Below are 19,626 nucleotides of genomic sequence, written 5' to 3'. Positions count from 1 at the left end.
CATTTATTTCCATGTTTGAATCAATAGAAATGGGTGTTTCTAGACTGTCCATGATAATGCAAGATGTATTTTTATGTTGCTGCACATAAGTCGACAATAAAATGTTATACATGCTGGAAATCCTGTGTGGGTAAAGTGTGATCGTACTGAAGATGGGCGGCTTTTTGCTGGTTATTGTTTCCTCTTCTGCCCTTCTCCTGTAGTCTCAATAATCAGGCCTTCGCGTCTGCCTTTGTCCTGTTTCTCATTATGGAGTCAGGGGGAGGAGGAGAAGGAGGAGGAGGATGACGAAGGCAGGGAGTGGATGTGCAGCTCAGAGAGACCTCCCCCATCATTTAGCCTGATAGCAGAAGGACCCACTACCACGTGACTGGCTGTTTACCATTGCGGCAAGCGTAGAGGGTCTCCTTGAGTGCGTTACAGATTTGTTTGCCTTCTATTGTAGATAAAGCAATTGTTTCCACTGTAGATTTCCAAGACAATTGCTAGCAGTTCAGTTTTATTTATGGTACTGTGCAACATTTTGATACCATTGATGCCTTGAGTCCTTTTTAGCAAATTCATTGTACGTGCGATGGTAAGTGTAGCCACATGGGAGACTAGGGGGAAAATCACATGTATTTTCCACATGGCGTGTGTGAGAGAGTTCACAGCAGGCGGTACTCTGGGAGCTGTAGTGGAGTAATGTTTCTGCTGCTGGTGGCGGCGTACTCTGCAAGCTGTGTGTCAGCCTCACTGCTATTCTTAGCTTTCTTCCCTCCCTGTCCCATCCTGCAGTCAGTGGATCAGGTTACTGTACTGTGTGCGCTCTTCATCCATCCTAGTTAAACCCCCCTTCCCCCAACCCCCTCTTCAACATACACCATCAGCCTCAACACTCTTATAACCCCCAAACCATTACACTCACGCAAGGACGCGCTAGCATCCACTGTGCTGTCAGGGCCGTCATGTTCCTTCACTGCAGGGAAATGGTTGTTATTGTTGTTAGTCAGGAGCCAGTGGAGTTGGGACGGAGGAACATCAGGTTATAAATAAATACAGAGACATCTGCCTCTCAGAAGGAGCACCACTGCTGCCAACAATGTCATTGTAGATGGATGTTTAAAATGAGAAATTTTTCCCCGTCTGTAGTTTTTATCACAACCTGTTTGTGTATGAGGAGGATTATTTAGACTCTGTGTTGGTAATTTATGGTACCATCTAAGGAGAAAAGTACCCTCTAGCCGTTCAGAAAATATGTAAAACTGCTGAATATCAAATGGAGCTCAGCATATAATGCCAGTAACCTGGAGAGAATTATAGCATACTTTACATTTTTTTCCCAACAATTAGCTTATGAACAGTTGCCACAAAAAATGACTAATTTTAATATTTTAATTTTACGTTTACCCATATAGACTGTTGATTGCGTGGTCAAAAAATGGTGGAAATGATAATTACCCATAGACTTGTCTTTGCTTTTAATGTTTTATGTGAAGCATTTTGAATTGCCTTGTACAAGAAATGTACTTAGTTTTTCCTTTTTTTTTTCTTTTTTCTTTATCCTTAGTTTATTTTCTTCTACCTTTTTAGGAAATCCGCAATCAAAATCAAATTATTATTTTCTTATGGTATTTACTGTACGTCTCTTCAGCGTGTTGTCTCCTTGGCTCCTGAATTATTCACCACATCAGTGATTCTGGAGCAGAGGAAAGCCGTAATCCTGGTGTCGCATATCTCTTTGTTACATCTTCCAGCACTTTTCCAGTTGTGGTTCTGCAAACTGATGGTCCGTTTTAGTGATATGAAATAGAGTTAAATAATTGTTACTATCCCTCAGTTCACTGTAATACATCCTATGCCAAAGTAATCATAAGCTGTAGTTTCTGTAGACTAAAGGAGTCATAAAGGCAGGGTTTGATCTCGACTTGAAACAGCCCAAGGTTAATGGCAGAGCTCGTAGGGGCTTATGCAGCCCTGAGCTGCTCATGAAACGCAGTGAATGTGAATGCCAAACTGGCGGATGCCCAAATACCTCTGTAATTATAGTCACACCCTCCTCGCCTGTATCTGGGCCAGATTGGAGTCCTGTCAGCGTTTGTTTTTGGTCTGGTCCTGGCCTGTCCATACCGCTTTAATACCCCCGATACACAAGCTTTACACCAACATGCTCACCGTGGGCAGCTCAATTCCCTCTTTCAGCTTTCTGGATGACAATGCTGCTGCGCACTGGCTATATGCTGACTAATGACGGACCTCTCACTGGCCTCGGCTGTGCAGCAGGGTTGTGTGCTGGAAAATGATACCTGCCAACACAGTTCTATTACTAAGGATCAGCATAGGTTGTAATGGTACCTGAAGAACCAAAATTTTGTGTGATTCCTTATGGGTTTCTTAGTCATTAGCACTGGAAAAGATCTGACTGTTCATCATAAAATAATTTTAGAAACACTGATTTAAATACATTTTTGATCATACAAAACATGTTTAAATATTTAAGTGCCTTTGCAGATTAAACTTTTAAGGCTTGGTGGTTTTAATATAAACCCTCGATTTACCATTAAGTGATCACATGTGAAGGTGGTTTTTATTTGCTTTTGTAGGGTTCTCTTAATTGACTTCTGTTAAGATCCATTTTGCCTCATTGCTTTTTAGATTTTATTCAGTGCGAATGCATGAAATAATTACTTGGTAATACTGTAGTTAGTCACTGTTGACTCTGTTGTTTATATATGGTGTGGTTATTAAGTCTTAAACTTGAAGCAGCATGACTTTTGTTGGTCTAGCTGTAATTTTAAATGGAGAGCAACCGTTTACACATCCCACAGGATTATTATCTTACAGCAGCTAGAATAACCTAAATACCAAGATTTCTGCTAAGTAGATATAGGCTGTATGTGTACATGTACAATGTCTATTTTTAGAAATGGGTCACATATGTTTCTATATTTCATTTATATTTCAAACATTTAATTTTTTTCTTTTTGTGCCATTCAATGATGTGTATTGCCCTTGTCCTGTCGGTGTTTGACCCCCACATGTGTGTACATGTTCATAGGAAGAACACAAGTCTTAAAGGACGGAGTTAAATGACATCAACATTCATTTGAAAGTCAAATTCATTTAATGAAATTTCTTATGCATGGACTTGTTTGTCAATGTAGCAGTTCCTTTTTGGTTGGATGAAACAAAGTTAAACACATCATTTACATTTAAATGTTTCAAGGATTATCATTAATCTAATAATCATGTAAGGGAAATCCCAGTTTCCTTTTGTGAACATATGTAATATTAAATATGATCATGCCTGTTCTTAGGGAATTGCTGTAATTTGAATTTTTATTGAGTAATGCGGTTTGCCTAATCATTTTGGTGGCCTTTAAACAAACTGGCATCCTTGGGTTTCTTAATATAGAATAAACAGTTTATGGGACTTTTATAAGGCATAGAGGAACTAGTTCTGCTTAATCAGACAGTGTTCCAGTGTGAACAGGAAGAAGAGAAAGTTCATTCGAAGTACTTGAAAAAAGGATCCTATGACTGAAAATGTCAATCCTCGAGACAAAATAACTGACTCATGTCGTGTTGGCTTATTGAGCAGCCTCAGCTGAGTGTTACACTTTCTCCAGGCTCAGCAGGCACCTACACTGCACCCCATCGTCTTTCTACACCGTCATGAACCACATCAGAGCAAAGCTCAGTTACACTGATGAGTAGGCCACGGTTACAACATGTAAGGGGGCGTTTTCCTCTTAGAGACGGAAGAGTCCCTAAAGCTGTGATTCATGCTGCCTCATGTAGTTGTTTCCTGGCTGTTCTTTAAGGTCACTCTTGAGAAGTAGAATGGAAATTTCAATAAAATTCCCTGATTACTGATGCAGTCTGAGAAAGCACAGCTGAGATACACTCTAGTGGCAGCGCTGTTTCATGCTGCTATCTCCTGGTGCGTTCCAGCTGTCTTCGGAACTCTGAATTCCAAGGAATTATTTGCAGAAATAACGAAGTGAACTCGGTTTTAGAGGATGCCGAGATGTCAGATTTAAAGATGGCTGCGCCAGGTATCACTTGTTTGGTGTCCCTTATGTTTCTGATGTAAACAGCAGTGAGTTTTTATTGATAATCAGGTTGTTACATGTAGTTTATTAATCAATATCACCAAAATTGGCTGGTGTTTTCATGGTGCACATTGGTGATTTTCTAGTTATTATACAGTATTTCTAGATGCTTATAAATTTGCTGTTTTGGTGGCATCCATTTTTCCCGAGTTGGTGCAACTGGAACGTCGGGTACCTGGTTATGACGTCGCCTAATCTCAACCGCTTGGAAATCCGAGACAACTGGAACGCACCATTCAATCCTGTCTGACGAAGTGTGGAATTGTCATTAGTTTGTAATTGTAATTGAAACTGTACACACTACCTGTTGCTCATACTAGAGCACTGTTAGTGCTTAGATCCCTCTCATCACTGTTTCTTTTCTCTCCAGGTGCATGATGAACCGACTGTACTGTAGCTGTCTAAGCTAGTCAGGTGCCACACCATGGCCAAACCTGGGAGCGACCGAGATGGAGCCATGGTGGATAAGCAGGCGGGGAAGAAGGTATGTAATCACAGACACAGGGTAATGCTTTATGCAGAAACCATATAAGACATATTTCACAAGTTAAATACTGCAATCTAAAGTAAAAGAACCCCCATTATATCCCACCTGAGACCGTTGTGTGGTTTGTTGTTTTTATTGTAGGCATCAAAAACACCATCCAAACTGGCATAAACATACAAATTTATTAGAGCTTTCTTTGGTGTTGAAATTTCTTTGTTTTTACATCTGATTACATGCATGAAAGTTCCTTGATTTAAGAGCCGCAGTGTATAAATACTCGTCAAAAACAATAACATGTGGTCGGCGGCAGGGAGCACAATTTGGTGCCACTATTCTTTGTAAAATTTCCTTTTAACTTCACAGCACACCACCAGCTACATGTGTACACGTCGAGGTTGAGGCTGTTCTGTTAAACACTGATCTTGTTGGATTCAGCATTTAACAAGATATGGATTGGAGCATCAGTTTAATCAGTTTAATAATACCAGTGATTCACTGGTATGTTTTAGTACCTTACTACCTAGCTTTTCGCCATATTGTTAAACCAACACTACTTAATTGTTCCTTTGACATAAAAGAGAGATTCTTCCTATTTTAAAAGTAAAAGGTATTTCACATCTCAGCTCTTTTCTACTTTCAGTAGTTCCAGACACTCCAGCCTCACACAGCTGGCACATTGCTTTTCTGAGATCAAAGAAGAGCCACACTGCAGACATTTTCCTGCTGCCAGAAATGTATTTTACTCCACCAAAGTGCAGTTCAATAAAAGTAATGGCAGTGAAAAAGCTTTATCTGCAGATCTGAGTGTAAAAAAGAAAAAAGACACTGATTATACAGATATTGCTTGCATTACTGTTCTGGCCTGTTGCTGTGGCCTTCATTGGGTACTGGAGTGTTTTGCTGCACTCAGCTCCACCATGGGTCTTTTCACATATGACTTTTGAGCCGGGACTAATGGGCATTTGTTGCGCATCAGTGTCATGTGTGAAAGTACATAGGAGGAATAAGGAGCCGAGGTTGATCTGCTGCTGATGTGCCGCTAAGCTGGCAAGTGGAGGGACTAACGGAAGTTAAATGGCCAGTGTATGCAAGGGAGCGTCATGAAACCGCTCTAGCCAAGAATGCTGTTGTCACTCATCTTATTCCTTTCTAAGTACACTGATGTGATGCTGAGTTGCTATTGTATGGTATGTGAGGATTCCCAACACCGCCACCAGCAGGTTATCAAGGAAGTTGTTTTTTTTTTTTTATTAATTTATTTTATTTTATTTTAATTTATTTTTGGTAGTGGTGAGAGTCACCCCCTCACCCGAACCAAACTTGTATCCAAAAATCTTCGCATTCGGCAGCGGTGTAGAAGTATTTTGGATTTAAGCCAAATGATGACAAACAGTGTGAGTTGCATGGTAAAGGAGGTTTTGCCCTGGTTGCAGCGCTGCAAGGCAACACCACAAATCTCTACAATCACCTAAACGTCACCACAAAGTACAGCATGATGAAGCCGTACGCTGTTTTCCTGTAGAAAGTGTTTTCAGTTTAAATTACTCTGGGAAAAAATGCATATAGGGCCCTAAGAAATAAATGCAACAGATTTTTTAATTTATTTACTTAATGATTAATGTTGTTTTATAGGCAATAACAAATATGCTCCGTTAGTTCCAGGTTCAATGTGTGCAATAAGGTCATTTTAAAAAGGTTTTTAGTAAACACTGAACCAGTCCGGAACTTGTTCCAGTTTTTATCCTTTTGGCCCGCTGTGTATTTGAGTTGGACACCCCTGCTCTACCTGAAAGACCATTTAAAAGTCTTTTTTTTTGTTTGTTTGTTTTGTTTTGTTAAAGTTTAGTGCAAAAAATACATTTTGTAAAAAAAAAAATCATGCCAGAGAATCTCAATATTAAGCAAAAAAAACAAAAAAAAAAAGGTGATTCAAATTTTTTCCAGAATCGTGCAGTCCCAATTCACACACACATTCACACACTGATGATGGAAGCTGCCATGCAATGCGTTCAACCACGACCCATTACAAGCAATTTGGGGTTCGGTGTCTTGCTTAGGGACACCTCGACATGAGCTTGACAGGCTGGGGATCAAACCGGCAACCTTTAGGCTACAGGACAACCACTCTACCCACTGAGCCACGCCCCTCAACATATACTTTGGGCCTTCTTTTGCCTCTAGTTCGGTAAATCTTCAGTAAATTAAATTGGAATCCATGAGATGTGAGCTTTCAGTAGAGATGCCATTTGTCTAACTTGAATGAAAACAATCTAACTTCTTCATAAGTGCATCATTCTTGGGTTTGCAAAGTTTTTACACAGCAACAAGCACATTACCGTAAGCATGGACTTGTTTTTAGTTGTATTTCTGCTTGAAAATGGGTTAAAAGAAACTGACCGCTCCTTTTTTTTATGCTTGGCAGAGTCCTGCAGGTGAACCTGTAACAATATATTGCAGAGACACAATAATGTCTGTAACATAATCATGTGCACCTTGTTAGATTAGTGTCATGTTTTAGCAAGCTTTGCTTCCACCTGAAATACTGCTTGCATGCTACACTCATTCTTCTTTTGTTGTCAGACTTATTAAAGGGGCTTTCTGAATGGAGCTGCCAGTCTATTTATGGACGTGCCTATATTGTTTACATTTAACAGAAACACACAGCTCTCAGCTCTAGCCACACATTTATCGTGTTTTACATGCCTAATTCTTTTGTTTTTTGTCCTCTTCACCATCGACAGAGCAAAGACAAGTTGTCCCCTTTCACCAAAACTCCAAAGTTGGACCGGGGTGAGTTACTGGGGAAGGAAGGGAAAGCCAAGTCTTCCATGAAGCGCAAGCTCTCCTTCACCACAAGTCCGCCCCGGACAGAGGAGCGGGACTCAGACACCGGTAAGGACCATTGCTGTTCCTCCCTGCTCTTCCTTAACTGCCATGCTGTTGGCTTGTTGCCATGTCCTCACACTGCCCCCTGCTGGCTTCTTAAACATTTTCCTTCAAGACTTGCAAGAAGTCAAACTTGTAAAGCAACATGGTCAAAATAAGACCTCTCTGATAGGAATTTAGTCTGATCAGGAAGCCAAGTTGGACAGCATAGTTTAGTGTATTTGAAGCCTTTGATTAATCAAACAGCATAATTTCCTTTAAGTTTTCTTAAGTCACACTAAAAAGCTTTCATGAATGGACAAGTTTGGTTGTTGTCAGCCAACCTGTGCTACATTTTCTGCACTCTTTAACCATAACAGACTTTGTTTTGTTATTGGCTACATCTTAAAGCCTTTGTGGTATCAAAGACATATAATTTTATAACTTTAATCTTGTTAAAAAAAGATCAAATGTTTTATGTTGTTGTTTTGTACAAATTCAAACCCAGATTGTTTGATACATTTTCTGAATTTCCTTTCCTCTAAAATCAAAGCATTTCCAGGACTAGCTTCCCTGCAGTTAGCAGCAGTTTCTCCTCAGCTCTGCCAATAGATTCAAGCTAGATGAGCTAAGAATGCAGAGACTGGCTTTCAGACATTTGTCTTTCTCACTTACCCATCTCTGGTGTTAGACAAATACTCAATGAGTAGCTTTCAATGCAGTTACATTAGCAAAAGGAGTTGCTAACATCCGCGATGTTATCTTTGTTAGTTTTCCTCTGTCAGTGGTTCTCAACTTTCCAGATAGTTGTGGAGAAAAGATAAAATCCCATAAAAATGTACATTTTAGGCTAGATAATGGTTTACATCAACTGTAGAGAAATGATTTGTAGAATAAATATATTCTAGTAATTTTGTGAATGTCCCATTTTGATTTCTGTGAACATCAGTTTTAACTAAATCCTTTCTGTCAGTAATGCAGTCAAGATGCATTAAAGTTGATTTACGTGCTGCTACCTTTTGTGCTCTGGCTCTGTTGATCATTCAGGAGCAGTAAAATCACTTGAAGCTGAAAGCCCTGAATTTCCTTATTTTTCCCTCCATGATATGAACAATGATACTGAGCAGGGAATGTTTTTGTGATTATTGATATTCTGACAAGCCTGCTGCACAGGAAGTTGTTGAACCTTTCCTTCAGTGTATGATGATAAACTTTATTCCTTAGTGACTTGACAATGATCAGTGGCAAATAATAAATATATATATATATATATATATATATATATATATATATATAGTAGTTTTTAAATGTTAAACTATATTAATGAAAATAATTTTTGCCCTCAACCCTTCTGCAAAATCAAACTTGCTCTTGAATCCCTGATGTGCTGTCTTGTTTTGCAATGTGTTTTTTTTCTACAAATCCCACAAAAAGCCGACAAAGAATCATTCCTATTGAGGTTTTTAAACAGCACCAAGAGCCAATGTGTTAGAGCTTTGTCTTCTGTGTTAAAAACGCATCAATCAGCTCCATAGTTGCACTGGCTGGCGTGTTCTTTCATTAGTGTAAATACTGGCACTGTAGCTCACTTTGAGCGTACCCCATATACTCCCAACCAAAGTAAACACACTGTAGGACCTGGAATATCATAAGACCTTAAATAACTGCTGGACCTTTAGATTGTGTTTAGTTTTTTTTTTTTTTTTTTTTTATAAATTTTTCTTATTCAAATGAGGTGTAATCATTTTGCAGGAGCCTCGATCTTTACTGACCAGGAACTTGAGATAAATGCTCAGCTCCATATTAAAGCCAACTTAATCCCACGCTCTCTCTTGTGCAAACTCTGTTCTTCCATCATTTTGTTTGAAGCGTAACTGAATGTGTAAATCAGGTTTGAGACCTGAAAATGGCTTTGCACATTGTACATTGCTTACACAACGCTTATGACCTGGCAGTTTGTCTTCATCTCTGCAGAGCAGAGCTCAACATAATCGTTCTCATTGTGTGGTCCAGCTTCACTCTAACAAACGAGAAACCCTCAACTTACGTATAATTTATATGCTGCGCAGGTTTTAAATGTAAACTAGCTTCGAGGGTGGCTTTTGCCTCCTGACAGCTTTCCCCGGTGCCTCTTGGGTCTGTGCTGAGCAGCTGTAGGAGGAAGCAAAGTAACGACTCCACTCAGAGCCTGATTGGATCTCCTCTCCTGTCCCTTGTGCTGCCATGACTCATAATCTGTAGCGTGGAGTGTGAGTGTGCTGCTGTGCCTGCCTGTATTTGAGTACATGTGAAATGTGGAGGGTGTGAGAGCGTTAATGCAGTGCTTTCCCACCCTTCCACCTCCCCTCCTCTCCCCCCTCTTCCCCTTCTCTGCTTTGCACTGTAGATGACTCAGACCCAGGCCAGTCGAGTGAGACCTGGGGAGAGAGATTAGTGCCTCCCTGCAGGATATACGCAGGTAACCGCTGCAGCCTGATCCTCAGCCCCCTTCCCCCGTGTCCTCTTCGAGTCACGTCAACCATTCTGCGCAACTACTCCGCTGTAAAGACACATACACACATGCACGTGTGTGTGTTTTTGCCTTGCATCTGACCCTGTTATAGCTCAGCATGTCTGTGTGTAGACCAATCGAAGATTTGGGGGGCGGGGGGGTCGTCTGAACTTGGCTGGCTTAAGAGAATGCTCTCTTTTTTCTTTTTTTTGTGTCCCTTTTTTCAAACCTCATGCTTGTCATCTGTTTCTCTGGAAGCCCAACAGATACAAGGGGAGGAAGAACATGTGTTACCGTGAAAATAACATTGCCAACTTGTTTCAGAGCCTTTCCTAAAATCTTTTCTTGGTTCTCTTATAGATAAAGATGGACCAGATAAGAAGAAGCTGAAGAAGGAAGCTGGGAGCAAAAAGTCCCAGGCACCTAACCTTTTGTTTGGGTATCCACTGTCGGAGCGCAAGCAGATGGCTCTCCTCATGCAAATGACTGCCAACAGTCCAGGTTTGTGTACCTTCCCTCTCATCTTAACCGCATCTTCAACTATATTTACTTTACAATGACTCATGCTTTTTTTTTTCACTATATTTCTTGATGCTTTTATGAGTCATTCATTTATAATCACACAGGTTTCCAGTACAACTGACTTCTCTCTTGTTGCTTAGTCTAGTCTTTCGAATCCAGAAGAGAAGCTAGCTAGATCTGAAAATATTGTGCACAGTTCTTAAAATTTAAATGAAGCTGTAGCTTTCATTCCAGAGTTTAAACATATGTCTCAGGAAACAGTCTCCTGTTAACAGGGTCTCAAATATAACTGTGTAAGGGGATATTATCTTCTTTTTTTTTTTATTAAATTTTCTAAGAAAACTTTGAAGACTGTCTTGAGTCAGGAGCCCATGACTATGACTAAATAATGGGTTTCCACATTTGTGATGCTTTTTGTTCCAGCTGTCTTTGGTTCTTTAAGGAAATTAAATTCAGTTTGATCAAGTTTAGATGAGGTGATTGATTAAAGTTATTGCAAAAAATTCCCTTTTCTTAGGTTGTAGTTGCAGTAAATTTTGTTTTATTTTAGGGATGTCGTATAATACCGCAAAGATCCCCTCATTATAGTCACTTTCCAGAAAAGATCATGCCTGAATCATACAAGCAGAGAACGTAAACAGCTACACCACATCTGTGTGTTACCAGTTGTGTTGCTTTGTTTTTTTTAATGCGAGTTGTAGTAGAGGCAGAGTGGAAAAGTATGGCAGACAAAGTGTCATTCCCTCCAAAAGGATCAAGTCATGTAGAATTTTTTTGTTTATAGAAAAAAAATGACCAAGGTGTCATTGTGGAGGACGGCTCGCCAACCTGTAAACTATGTCACAGAGAAGTCGTAAAGAAAAGTACATCAGATATATTTCACTACCTGCAGATTAACCACTCCACTTTGTACAACTAAGTAAGCGACTGGGTTATATTACATACATTTCTGCCAAACTAATCATTAAAATGAAATGTTGAACGGTGGTGTGGTGGTTAGCACCACGGCCTCACAGCAAGACGGTCACTGGTTCAAGCCTTGACTGGGGAGGGGTTCGAACAGTGGTCTCTAAATTCTCTCTAGGAGTGAGTGGTTGTTTGTCTCACTGTGTTGGCCCTGTGATGTAGGGGTGACCCCGTCCAGGGTGTACCCTGCCTCTCATTGCTGTGATAGGCTCCAGCTTCCCTGCAACCATGAACTGGACTAAGAATGAATAAATGAATGAAAACGTTGAAATGAGGTCTTGTTGTTTGCAATTTTGTTATTGTGTACGACTCAGGTTGAGCTTACAGTGCAGCATGACTAGTTAAATCACAACATGGCATTATATGGATGAGAAAAACCAGAAAAGTAAGGTTTTTTTGAGTTTGTGCGAATGGCTTTTGCTGTTCAAACATGATTGATCTGGTGTGAGGTCAATGCCTTTTCTTTTTCCTTCTTTTTAGTTGTCAGTGTGCAGTGACTTGTAGCAGAAACTGTATGTAATTTCAGATATATGGTCTTGTTTTTTCTCATAGTTTTAGTATTATTTAAACTAAAGTCAAAAGCAAGTTTCATGTTTTTACCTGTGTTTCAATATTCTGTGCTGAGGTTAAAAATAAATGTTCACAAACATCTTTATAATGCAGTTTACAGAAAGAAGCCTCCCGTGTCTGGATAGAGGTCCTGTAGCCTTTTCCATTTGTTTTCTCTGAGAGAAATCCAGAGTTTATATGTAATATTTATTTATTTTTTACAGAGCAGAGAGTATTTAGTTAGAAGAGGGCTTTGCTATTTTGTTATGTTGGCATCAAAAGATGGAAAGGAATAAAACTTAAAGACCTATAAGGTGTGTTCATGTGATTTACACATTTTGAATGTTGTGAAATTAACACATAATTGTTATTGTTTCTCTGACTATAATCATATTTTTAAAAAATCTGTAATCGTGACATCCCTAGTTTATTGTCCATCTTTAATGTTAAGCACAATCTTGTCATTTGCTGCTTCACGACAGACGTTGTAGCTCCTTTTACTAGAGAATTCATCAGTATGCACCACTGACCTGGTGCCGTTGAAGCCATGCATGTCCACTCTGGCTCTGCTGGTTTTACACATGTTTTGTGAGTTGTTTCAAGACTTCCTCAGATTTTTTTTCTTCTGCTTCTGGTACAGCTTGATCTTGGTTTAATCTGTTCATATGATGCTGTTTGAGAACTGCGCCAACTTTTTAAAATGTTTATAGCAAAGTTTATTCTGTTCTTGAGGCTTATAAATTCTTTGCTCTGTGTGCTGAACCCTTTGAATTTCTCTTGCATCGTCTCTTTGTGGTAGACTCAGATAATGATATGCCTTGCTCTTGGGATGTCTACTTCACTTGGCTGGATTTTGTGAATGCTGCAATCATCCGCCACTGTTGTTGTTTTCAGTAGACGTCCAGGCCTCATTATGTTGCCAAGCTCACCTGCAATTTTTTCTCAGACTGCACCAGACTTGATTCGGCTTTCCCTTTTGATGGTTTGGTTTAGTTTGTGCAGCCTGAGGATGACCTGTTTCATTTGCTTTGAGAGCTGCTATGACCACAATCTGACACCTCTCCATAGAAAAGCTTTGTGTCTGTTCACATTTGATGGATAAAGATCCAAATATATAAACATCTTAACGTTTATCAGCCTGTTGCAGGCATGTCCTTCAGTCTTCACTTAATTCCTTTTTCTCTCTGCCTGTCCACAGACTCCACACCGAGTCACCCGTCACAAACAACCCCTGTGCAGAAGAAAGTCCCCAGCAGCGCCTCGTCTCGACAAAAAGACAAAGTCAACAAGAGGAACGAGCGCGGGGAGACTCCCCTTCACATGGCAGCAATCCGGGGAGATGCCAAGCAAGTTAAAGAGCTCATTAGCCTCGGAGCTGATGTCAATGTCAAAGACTTTGCAGGTACGATGCCACATGAGATAATTGTTTAACAGCTTTCATTAAGTCTGTGTGGTTGCTAATGACATGAAACTGAGTAACAGATGCTGATTCAAAGCTGATATCTTGTAAGAAGCACAACAATCAGAGGATGTTTAGCTGTTTTGTTGTTTTTGTTAGTTTTTTTAAGATGAACTTGAAACAATTTCCTGATGTTACTTTTGTCCTCGCCAGGCTGGACTCCTCTTCACGAAGCTTGTAATCTTGGTTACTATGATGTGGCCAAAGTTTTGATAGCAGCAGGCGCAGAGGTGAACACGCAGGGTTTGGATGACGACACGCCACTCCACGACGCTTCCAGCAGCGGGCACAAAGACGTGAGAGTTTTCATTTAAGTTTGTCCACAACAGCAGATCTCACAAGTTAACTGCACAGAGAAACTCTGAAATCTTTGTACAGTCTAGGCATGGGTGAAATTGTTGTAATACACAAAAACAATAAGGGTGTCAAACATGAAAAAAAGAGGGGTGGGGGGATGAAAAATGCACTTATCTCCAAAGTTACGTTTATATGGATGTTCAGTGTATGTGCCACCCTCAGTATCATCTGACAAAATCGCCACTCGTAATTTAAAGATGATATTCTCTCACAGTCCACAGCTTTGTGGTTGGACATAACTCATTCATTGTTTTAGTTCCTCTCCAGTGCAGGATTACTGGGACAAGTAGTATGGTTCAATTTAATGGTTGGTTTAAACTCTAAGTATAGTATTTGATGGACTGCTGCAGAAGGGAGGTTTTTATTGGTCAGAACACACCAGGGCCAGGTGGTGCACATGGCACCTCACATTATCTCATCTTCAAGACAAAACCCAGAGAAAAAAAGGAAAGACACCTAAAAGGGGAAAAAACTAATGTGACTGTAGATGATCTTGATGAGGTGCTATGGTTTGGTCAAAATCTCAGTTGCAGATTGTTAACAGTGTGTCAGCAGCCAATAAAGTTTTGTTTGTTAAAAAAAAAAAAAGTGTACATTGTATTTGAAATTAGATGTTTTATATTTTGCAATAATTGAGTGTTTTCTGAAAATACATTTTTTTAAAAACTTTTTATTTAAAAAATAATAAATTAATTCTGAATGTTATTTTTGACATTTTCTTTCAGATTGTGAAACTCCTCCTTCGTCATGGCGGTAACGCCTTCCAAGCCAACAAGCGTGGTGAGCGGCCGGTGGATGTGGCCGACTCTCAGGAGCTGGAACAGCTCCTAAAGGGAGAGGTGCCGCTATCTGATCAAGACGACAGCTCCTCAGGTTTGTACAAGATGCTGAATGTTTGCTTGTGTAGCTCATGTCATGTAGTACAACACAAATTGTAATATAGTCCTGTCTGTTACACCTCAGAGCGAGATATCCATCTTTACTAACAGCTTGTAGTTACATAAAAGTATGAAGTGTTTTTATTTCTGTTGTTTTTCAATCTGATCTTCACCTCTCTACAGAATCTGAAGACCCACCATCTGTTAATCCGTCCAGTGTGGACGACAACATGGAGGATTCTGACACCGAGAAGGACTCGGATGGCAAACCTGCCACGAAAGCATCGTCGTCCGTGCCAGGGCTGGACGAGTATGAGTTTAAGGATGAGGAAGAGGAGGAGGATTTCAGTAAAGCTCTGAACGACAGGCACATCCTCAGGAGGGAACTGCGGCAGCGAGAGAAGGAGGACAAAGATAGGAATCACGTGGCGGGAAAGCAGAGCAGCAAAGGGGATTCTTCCTCCAAGTCCAAAAAGCAAAAGACGTCTCGCGTGCACTGCAACTCTGACACTTCCAGCGACGAAATGGAGAGCTTGTCGGAAAAAAGAAACTCGCCCACCTGCTCTCAGAGCTCAGAGAGCCACAGGCCAGACACGAGGTCAAAAAAGGACAATGTTGAACAGAAAGAGAAAGGCAAAGTAAAGAGGAAGAGTAAAAGCCAGAATAAAAACAAGGAAAACCAAGAGGATGGGAAAGAGAACAGTAAAACTTTAGTCCTGTCTCTTGCAACTGTATCTGAGAGCACCGAAAAGGGTCGGGAAGAGGACTCCTTCAAGATGTCTTTCAGTCCTAAAGATGACTCTTCCGTCCACCTCTTCCATTTGTCATCCATCAAATCACCAAAACTGAACCACAGCCTGGCAGATAAACAAACGCCACTCAAACAGGAAAATACCAAGACGTGCGTTTCCATCAGCGACGGCTCGTGTCCGATCGACGGTGTTAAATACAACCACTACACAGATGCAGATTACTGCACTGAAAGCTCCAGCACCAAGGGGTGTAAGCACAAGGAAAAAAGCAAGCATCAACAGAAAGACTGCAATGTGGATGGAGACGACGGTCATATGAGCCCCTACAAAGACGGCGGCATAGGAAACAGTATGGACAGCTGTGAAGGTGCCTTACGGAAGACGGATTTAGATGGCAAAGTCGTGAAGAAGCATAAGCTGAAACACAAGGAGAAGGATAAACACAGGAGGGAGTACGAGGCCGAGAGGAACCGCCACAAGCAAAAGGAGGCCAGGAAAGACGGCCACAGGAATTTGGAGTTTGACAGAGAGTTCTGGAAAGAAAATTTTTTCAAAAGTGATGAGACAGATGATCCTCTGGGAGCGAAAAAGGAAGGCGAAGACAACAGCTCGCTTCAGAAGTCGGCTGATTCCTCTCCTGTTAAAGATGAGAGAAACGTGAAGGAGAAACACCCCGGCGGCAAGGAAAAGAAGCCCAGAGAGGAGCGAGAGAAAGACAAGGTCATGAAAAAAGAGCGAAAGGAGGTTGCCAGTAAAGAAGAGAAGGTGAAGGATTCAAAGCTGAATGAGCATGACGAGAAGGTGGACTGTCACAGCTCAGGGCGGCTTCCAGAGGAGTTGATGCAGAGCAACAGCATGAAAGAAGAGACGGAAGAGAAACCCATAAGTGGAATCACAGCTGATCAGGAACAGCTGGAGCCTTCTGAAAAAGGCTCACGTGAGAAACCTGACAAGAGGCTCCCAGGAAAGGATAAGGACTCAGAAAAAATGGAGAAAAGACATCCTGACAAGGAAAAAAAGATCAAAACCGAGCACTCTGACAAAGCAGAACCACAGAATTCAGTGGACCGTTGGAAAGAAAAAGAGAGAACAGGAGCTATTTCTTCCCTCTCACCCGGAGATAAAAGCTACAGAGAGAATGAAAAACTGAAATCTTTATCCACAGCAAAAAAGCATGACGATGGCAGGAAAAATAAAGATAAGTTTGACAAGCGAGCAGACAGAGAGTATGGTGCTGGAGATCACAAAGAAAAAGATCGTGGAAACACTGATAGGAGAGGAAAACCTCTGGAGAAGATCACAGATCACAGCAAATCTGATCGCGCTAAAGAAAAGGACTGCGACAGGAAAAAGAGAGATAAGATAAAAGATGGAAGTCTTTCCTCCAGCTCCAATCTGAAGTTACTTTTAGAGGAGAAGAAGAGTTATCTCTCTGAGAGCAGCAAGGTCTTGACCCCAAAATCAAAGGAGGAAGTTGTTAGAACTCCAGAGAAAGACCGTGACCGGCGGGACCGAGACAGAGACTCAGAGAGACACAAAGACAAGGACAAAGACCGCCACAAAGACCGCTCCCAGCAGGCTAGGATCAGCAAGACCAAACCCAGCGAGGGGGATGCAGACAAGACCAAATCAAAAGCTCCTTCAGCAACACGAGACGGCAAGCCCAAAGAAAAACGACTTGTGAATGATGACCTGATGCAGACCAGCTTCGAGCGAATGCTCAGCATGAAGGACCAAGAGATTGAGCTGTGGCATCGGAAACATATGGAAAAAATCAAGCAGAAAGAGCGGGAGAGGCTTAAACAGCGGCCTCCAGCTGATCCAGGGAAGTCCAAACCTAAGGATAGAACCAAGCCAGATCCATGTTTAAGTAAGGAGCTAAACCGATCAAAAAGCTCTGAATCATCTGACGTTCATAGCAAAGAGAAATCCCTGAAGGATGGCACGAGTCCCAGATCGTTGTCTCTTGATGGGAAGAGTCTGCCCGCTATCGGCGCTAAAGTCATGTCCGCAGTGGAAAACTGTCTGAGCAGATCACCCCGGCCAGATGGGGAACGTTGTGGCCTCATGTCAAGGTCTGTGTCCTTATTATCTGTAGCCAGCTCCGAGGATTCCTGCCAAGCCACAACATTAACACCAAGAGTCACCGAGTACGACTCTGATGTGAACTTGGAAGCCTCGGACTCCCAGCCCGCATTTCTCCAGTCTTCCCTCGTCATCCAAGCCGCCAGGTCGCCATCTGTACATGACAAAGATTGCAACAGTCTTCCAGATGTCCCCCAGAGTAACCGGACATTGCTGTCGGGCAGACACGAATCCCCGTATCTCAGGGCAATTCTGGACGAGGACACCAATTCATCATTGGCCGAAGCAAAAGCTGTTGACCAGCTCAGTTCTGGCTTGACTGTCATCACAGAAGAGGAGCTGAGAAACAAAGACGTCTCAGAACCTGATGAAAGCATCGAGAATCAACAATATTCAAATCCAGTTTCTGATCCAGTCACAGATGGGGAAGGGAGCACATCTGAATGCTTAACAACACAGCTGTTAACCAGAGATCTTCCATGTAAAAACCCCACACTTCCACAGTGCAGCGCCTCTCAAACGGGTTCAGCAGAGCTGAAAACTCCTCCTTTCTCTGATCCTGCTGTTGTGAAAGATGTCCCGTGTCTGACGGAAAACACACAGGCTGAATGTAGTAACAAAGAATCTGAGTTATCCTTCATTTCTGCAGCTTCTCCAGCTGCTGAGCCGTCAACAAACACAAAAACCTTCCAGCCAAAAGAACCGCTCCCATCCTCTGGTACCGAGAACCAACAGCAGTCAGAAGCAAGAAGCGCACAGCTTTCTGACCAGAAACCTGTGGAGAATCTTGATAGACCAGAACAAGATAATCCAGAGACAAGCTCAGAAACCCTAAAACCAGAAGGGTTGGGGAGTCCAGTACCGTCCACCAGCTCACACATTTCTAGCTCTGTAGCAGAGGGGGGGTCCTCACCAGGTTTTAGCAAAACTGAGTCCAGATGTTCTCAAGAAGATATAATAAATAATCAAGACCTTCAAGACTGCAAGAAATCAAGACCTTCCAGTGACAATGCAGGCCCAAGTTTGGACATCCAGATGGAGGACAGCTTGCCCTGTCCAAGTCCTGAACACCAGGCTGAGGAGATGACTTGCATCCCACAGAGCTCAGAGAACATCAGCTGTTCTGAAAGTTCTTCAGTGGAAGGCAGCATCGGTGCAGAGGGCCCATCCGAATCTAAAGCCGAGCTCCACTCAGAGCCGATGGAGGTCACGTCGGCGGACGACAAGCCAGAGTCGTCGTCATCATCGTCATCGTCAGAAGAGTTTAGTCAAAGCTCCGTCCAGCCAGCGGCTCAGACGGACAGCAGCAACACCTCAGGAAGCTCCTCTCCACAATCTGGAGACAGAGAGCCTGATATCTCAGGGGCCAAGATTAAAGTTCGCTCTGCAGACGAAGAAGTGGACATGCAAGTGCCCCATCCACGCAAGAGGAAAATGCCCAAGCTGTCAACCACCCAGACGTGCCCCACGGCTCAGCAGGAGAAGGAGACGGATCAGCAGTCTCTGGCAGCTATTGTGGACTCTATAAAACTGGAGGAGATCGAGCCCTACCAGACCGAGAGAGCCAACCCATACTACGAGTTCCTGCACATACGCAGAAAGATCGAGGAGAAGCGCAAAGTGTTGTGCAGCGTTGCACCCCAACCACCACAGTATTACGATGAATATGTAACCTTCAATGGATCCTACCTCCTGGACGGGAACCCACTCAGCAAACTCTGTATACCAACAGTGAGTCATGTTCATATTTAAGTTTTCTTTAGTCATGAAATTTTACCATCCTGTAAATGGGCAATGCTTGAGGTTGTTGGCGAAAATCCCTGTTGTGCAGGGGATTTTCTGATTGGAAACGAAACTGGCATTTTCAGTAAAGGTACCGACACTCAGCTCCAGTTTTACATATGAGGGTTTGTTTTAGGGATTTTCATTCTCAGCTGTCGCAACATGAAACTTTCCAAAGTCTGTACGTAACTAAAGCTGTAGGAAAAACTGATCAGACAATGCAACGCAGTTAAGAGTGTCAAACATCAGCATCACTGGCAGTGAGAACAGGTTTCTGAAGTGATTGTATTAGCTGACAGTGCTTCCTTAGACACCACTGTGTGTGTTTGCAAGCTTTAC

General features: G+C 41.9%; 1 protein-coding gene across 2 annotated transcripts in view; it reads left to right on the top strand.

The window, feature by feature from the left end:
* The window catches only part of ankrd12 (ankyrin repeat domain 12), a 36,666-nt gene that overhangs the window by 13,260 nt on the left and 3,780 nt on the right, over positions 1 to 19,626 (top strand). The window contains exons 2-9 of one of the 2 annotated variants that reach the window (XM_041991294.1): positions 4,465 to 4,578; positions 7,323 to 7,473; positions 9,833 to 9,904; positions 10,298 to 10,438; positions 13,173 to 13,376; positions 13,587 to 13,729; positions 14,516 to 14,663; positions 14,852 to 19,236. In XM_041991294.1, coding sequence (XP_041847228.1) covers positions 4,519 to 4,578; positions 7,323 to 7,473; positions 9,833 to 9,904; positions 10,298 to 10,438; positions 13,173 to 13,376; positions 13,587 to 13,729; positions 14,516 to 14,663; positions 14,852 to 19,236 — 5,304 coding nt within the window. In that variant the 5' untranslated portion in view covers positions 4,465 to 4,518. The remainder of the gene's footprint in view (positions 1 to 4,464; positions 4,579 to 7,322; positions 7,474 to 9,832; positions 9,905 to 10,297; positions 10,439 to 13,172; positions 13,377 to 13,586; positions 13,730 to 14,515; positions 14,664 to 14,851; positions 19,237 to 19,626) is intronic. The other variant, XM_041991295.1, reaches the window with a different exon arrangement.

The sequence above is a fragment of the Melanotaenia boesemani genome, chromosome 8 (assembly GCF_017639745.1).
Source record: "Melanotaenia boesemani isolate fMelBoe1 chromosome 8, fMelBoe1.pri, whole genome shotgun sequence".
In the NCBI taxonomy this organism is placed as follows: domain Eukaryota; kingdom Metazoa; phylum Chordata; class Actinopteri; order Atheriniformes; family Melanotaeniidae; genus Melanotaenia; species Melanotaenia boesemani.
The sequence above is the reverse complement of the archived record's forward strand: the minus strand, read 5'-3'. Positions and strand labels throughout refer to the sequence as shown.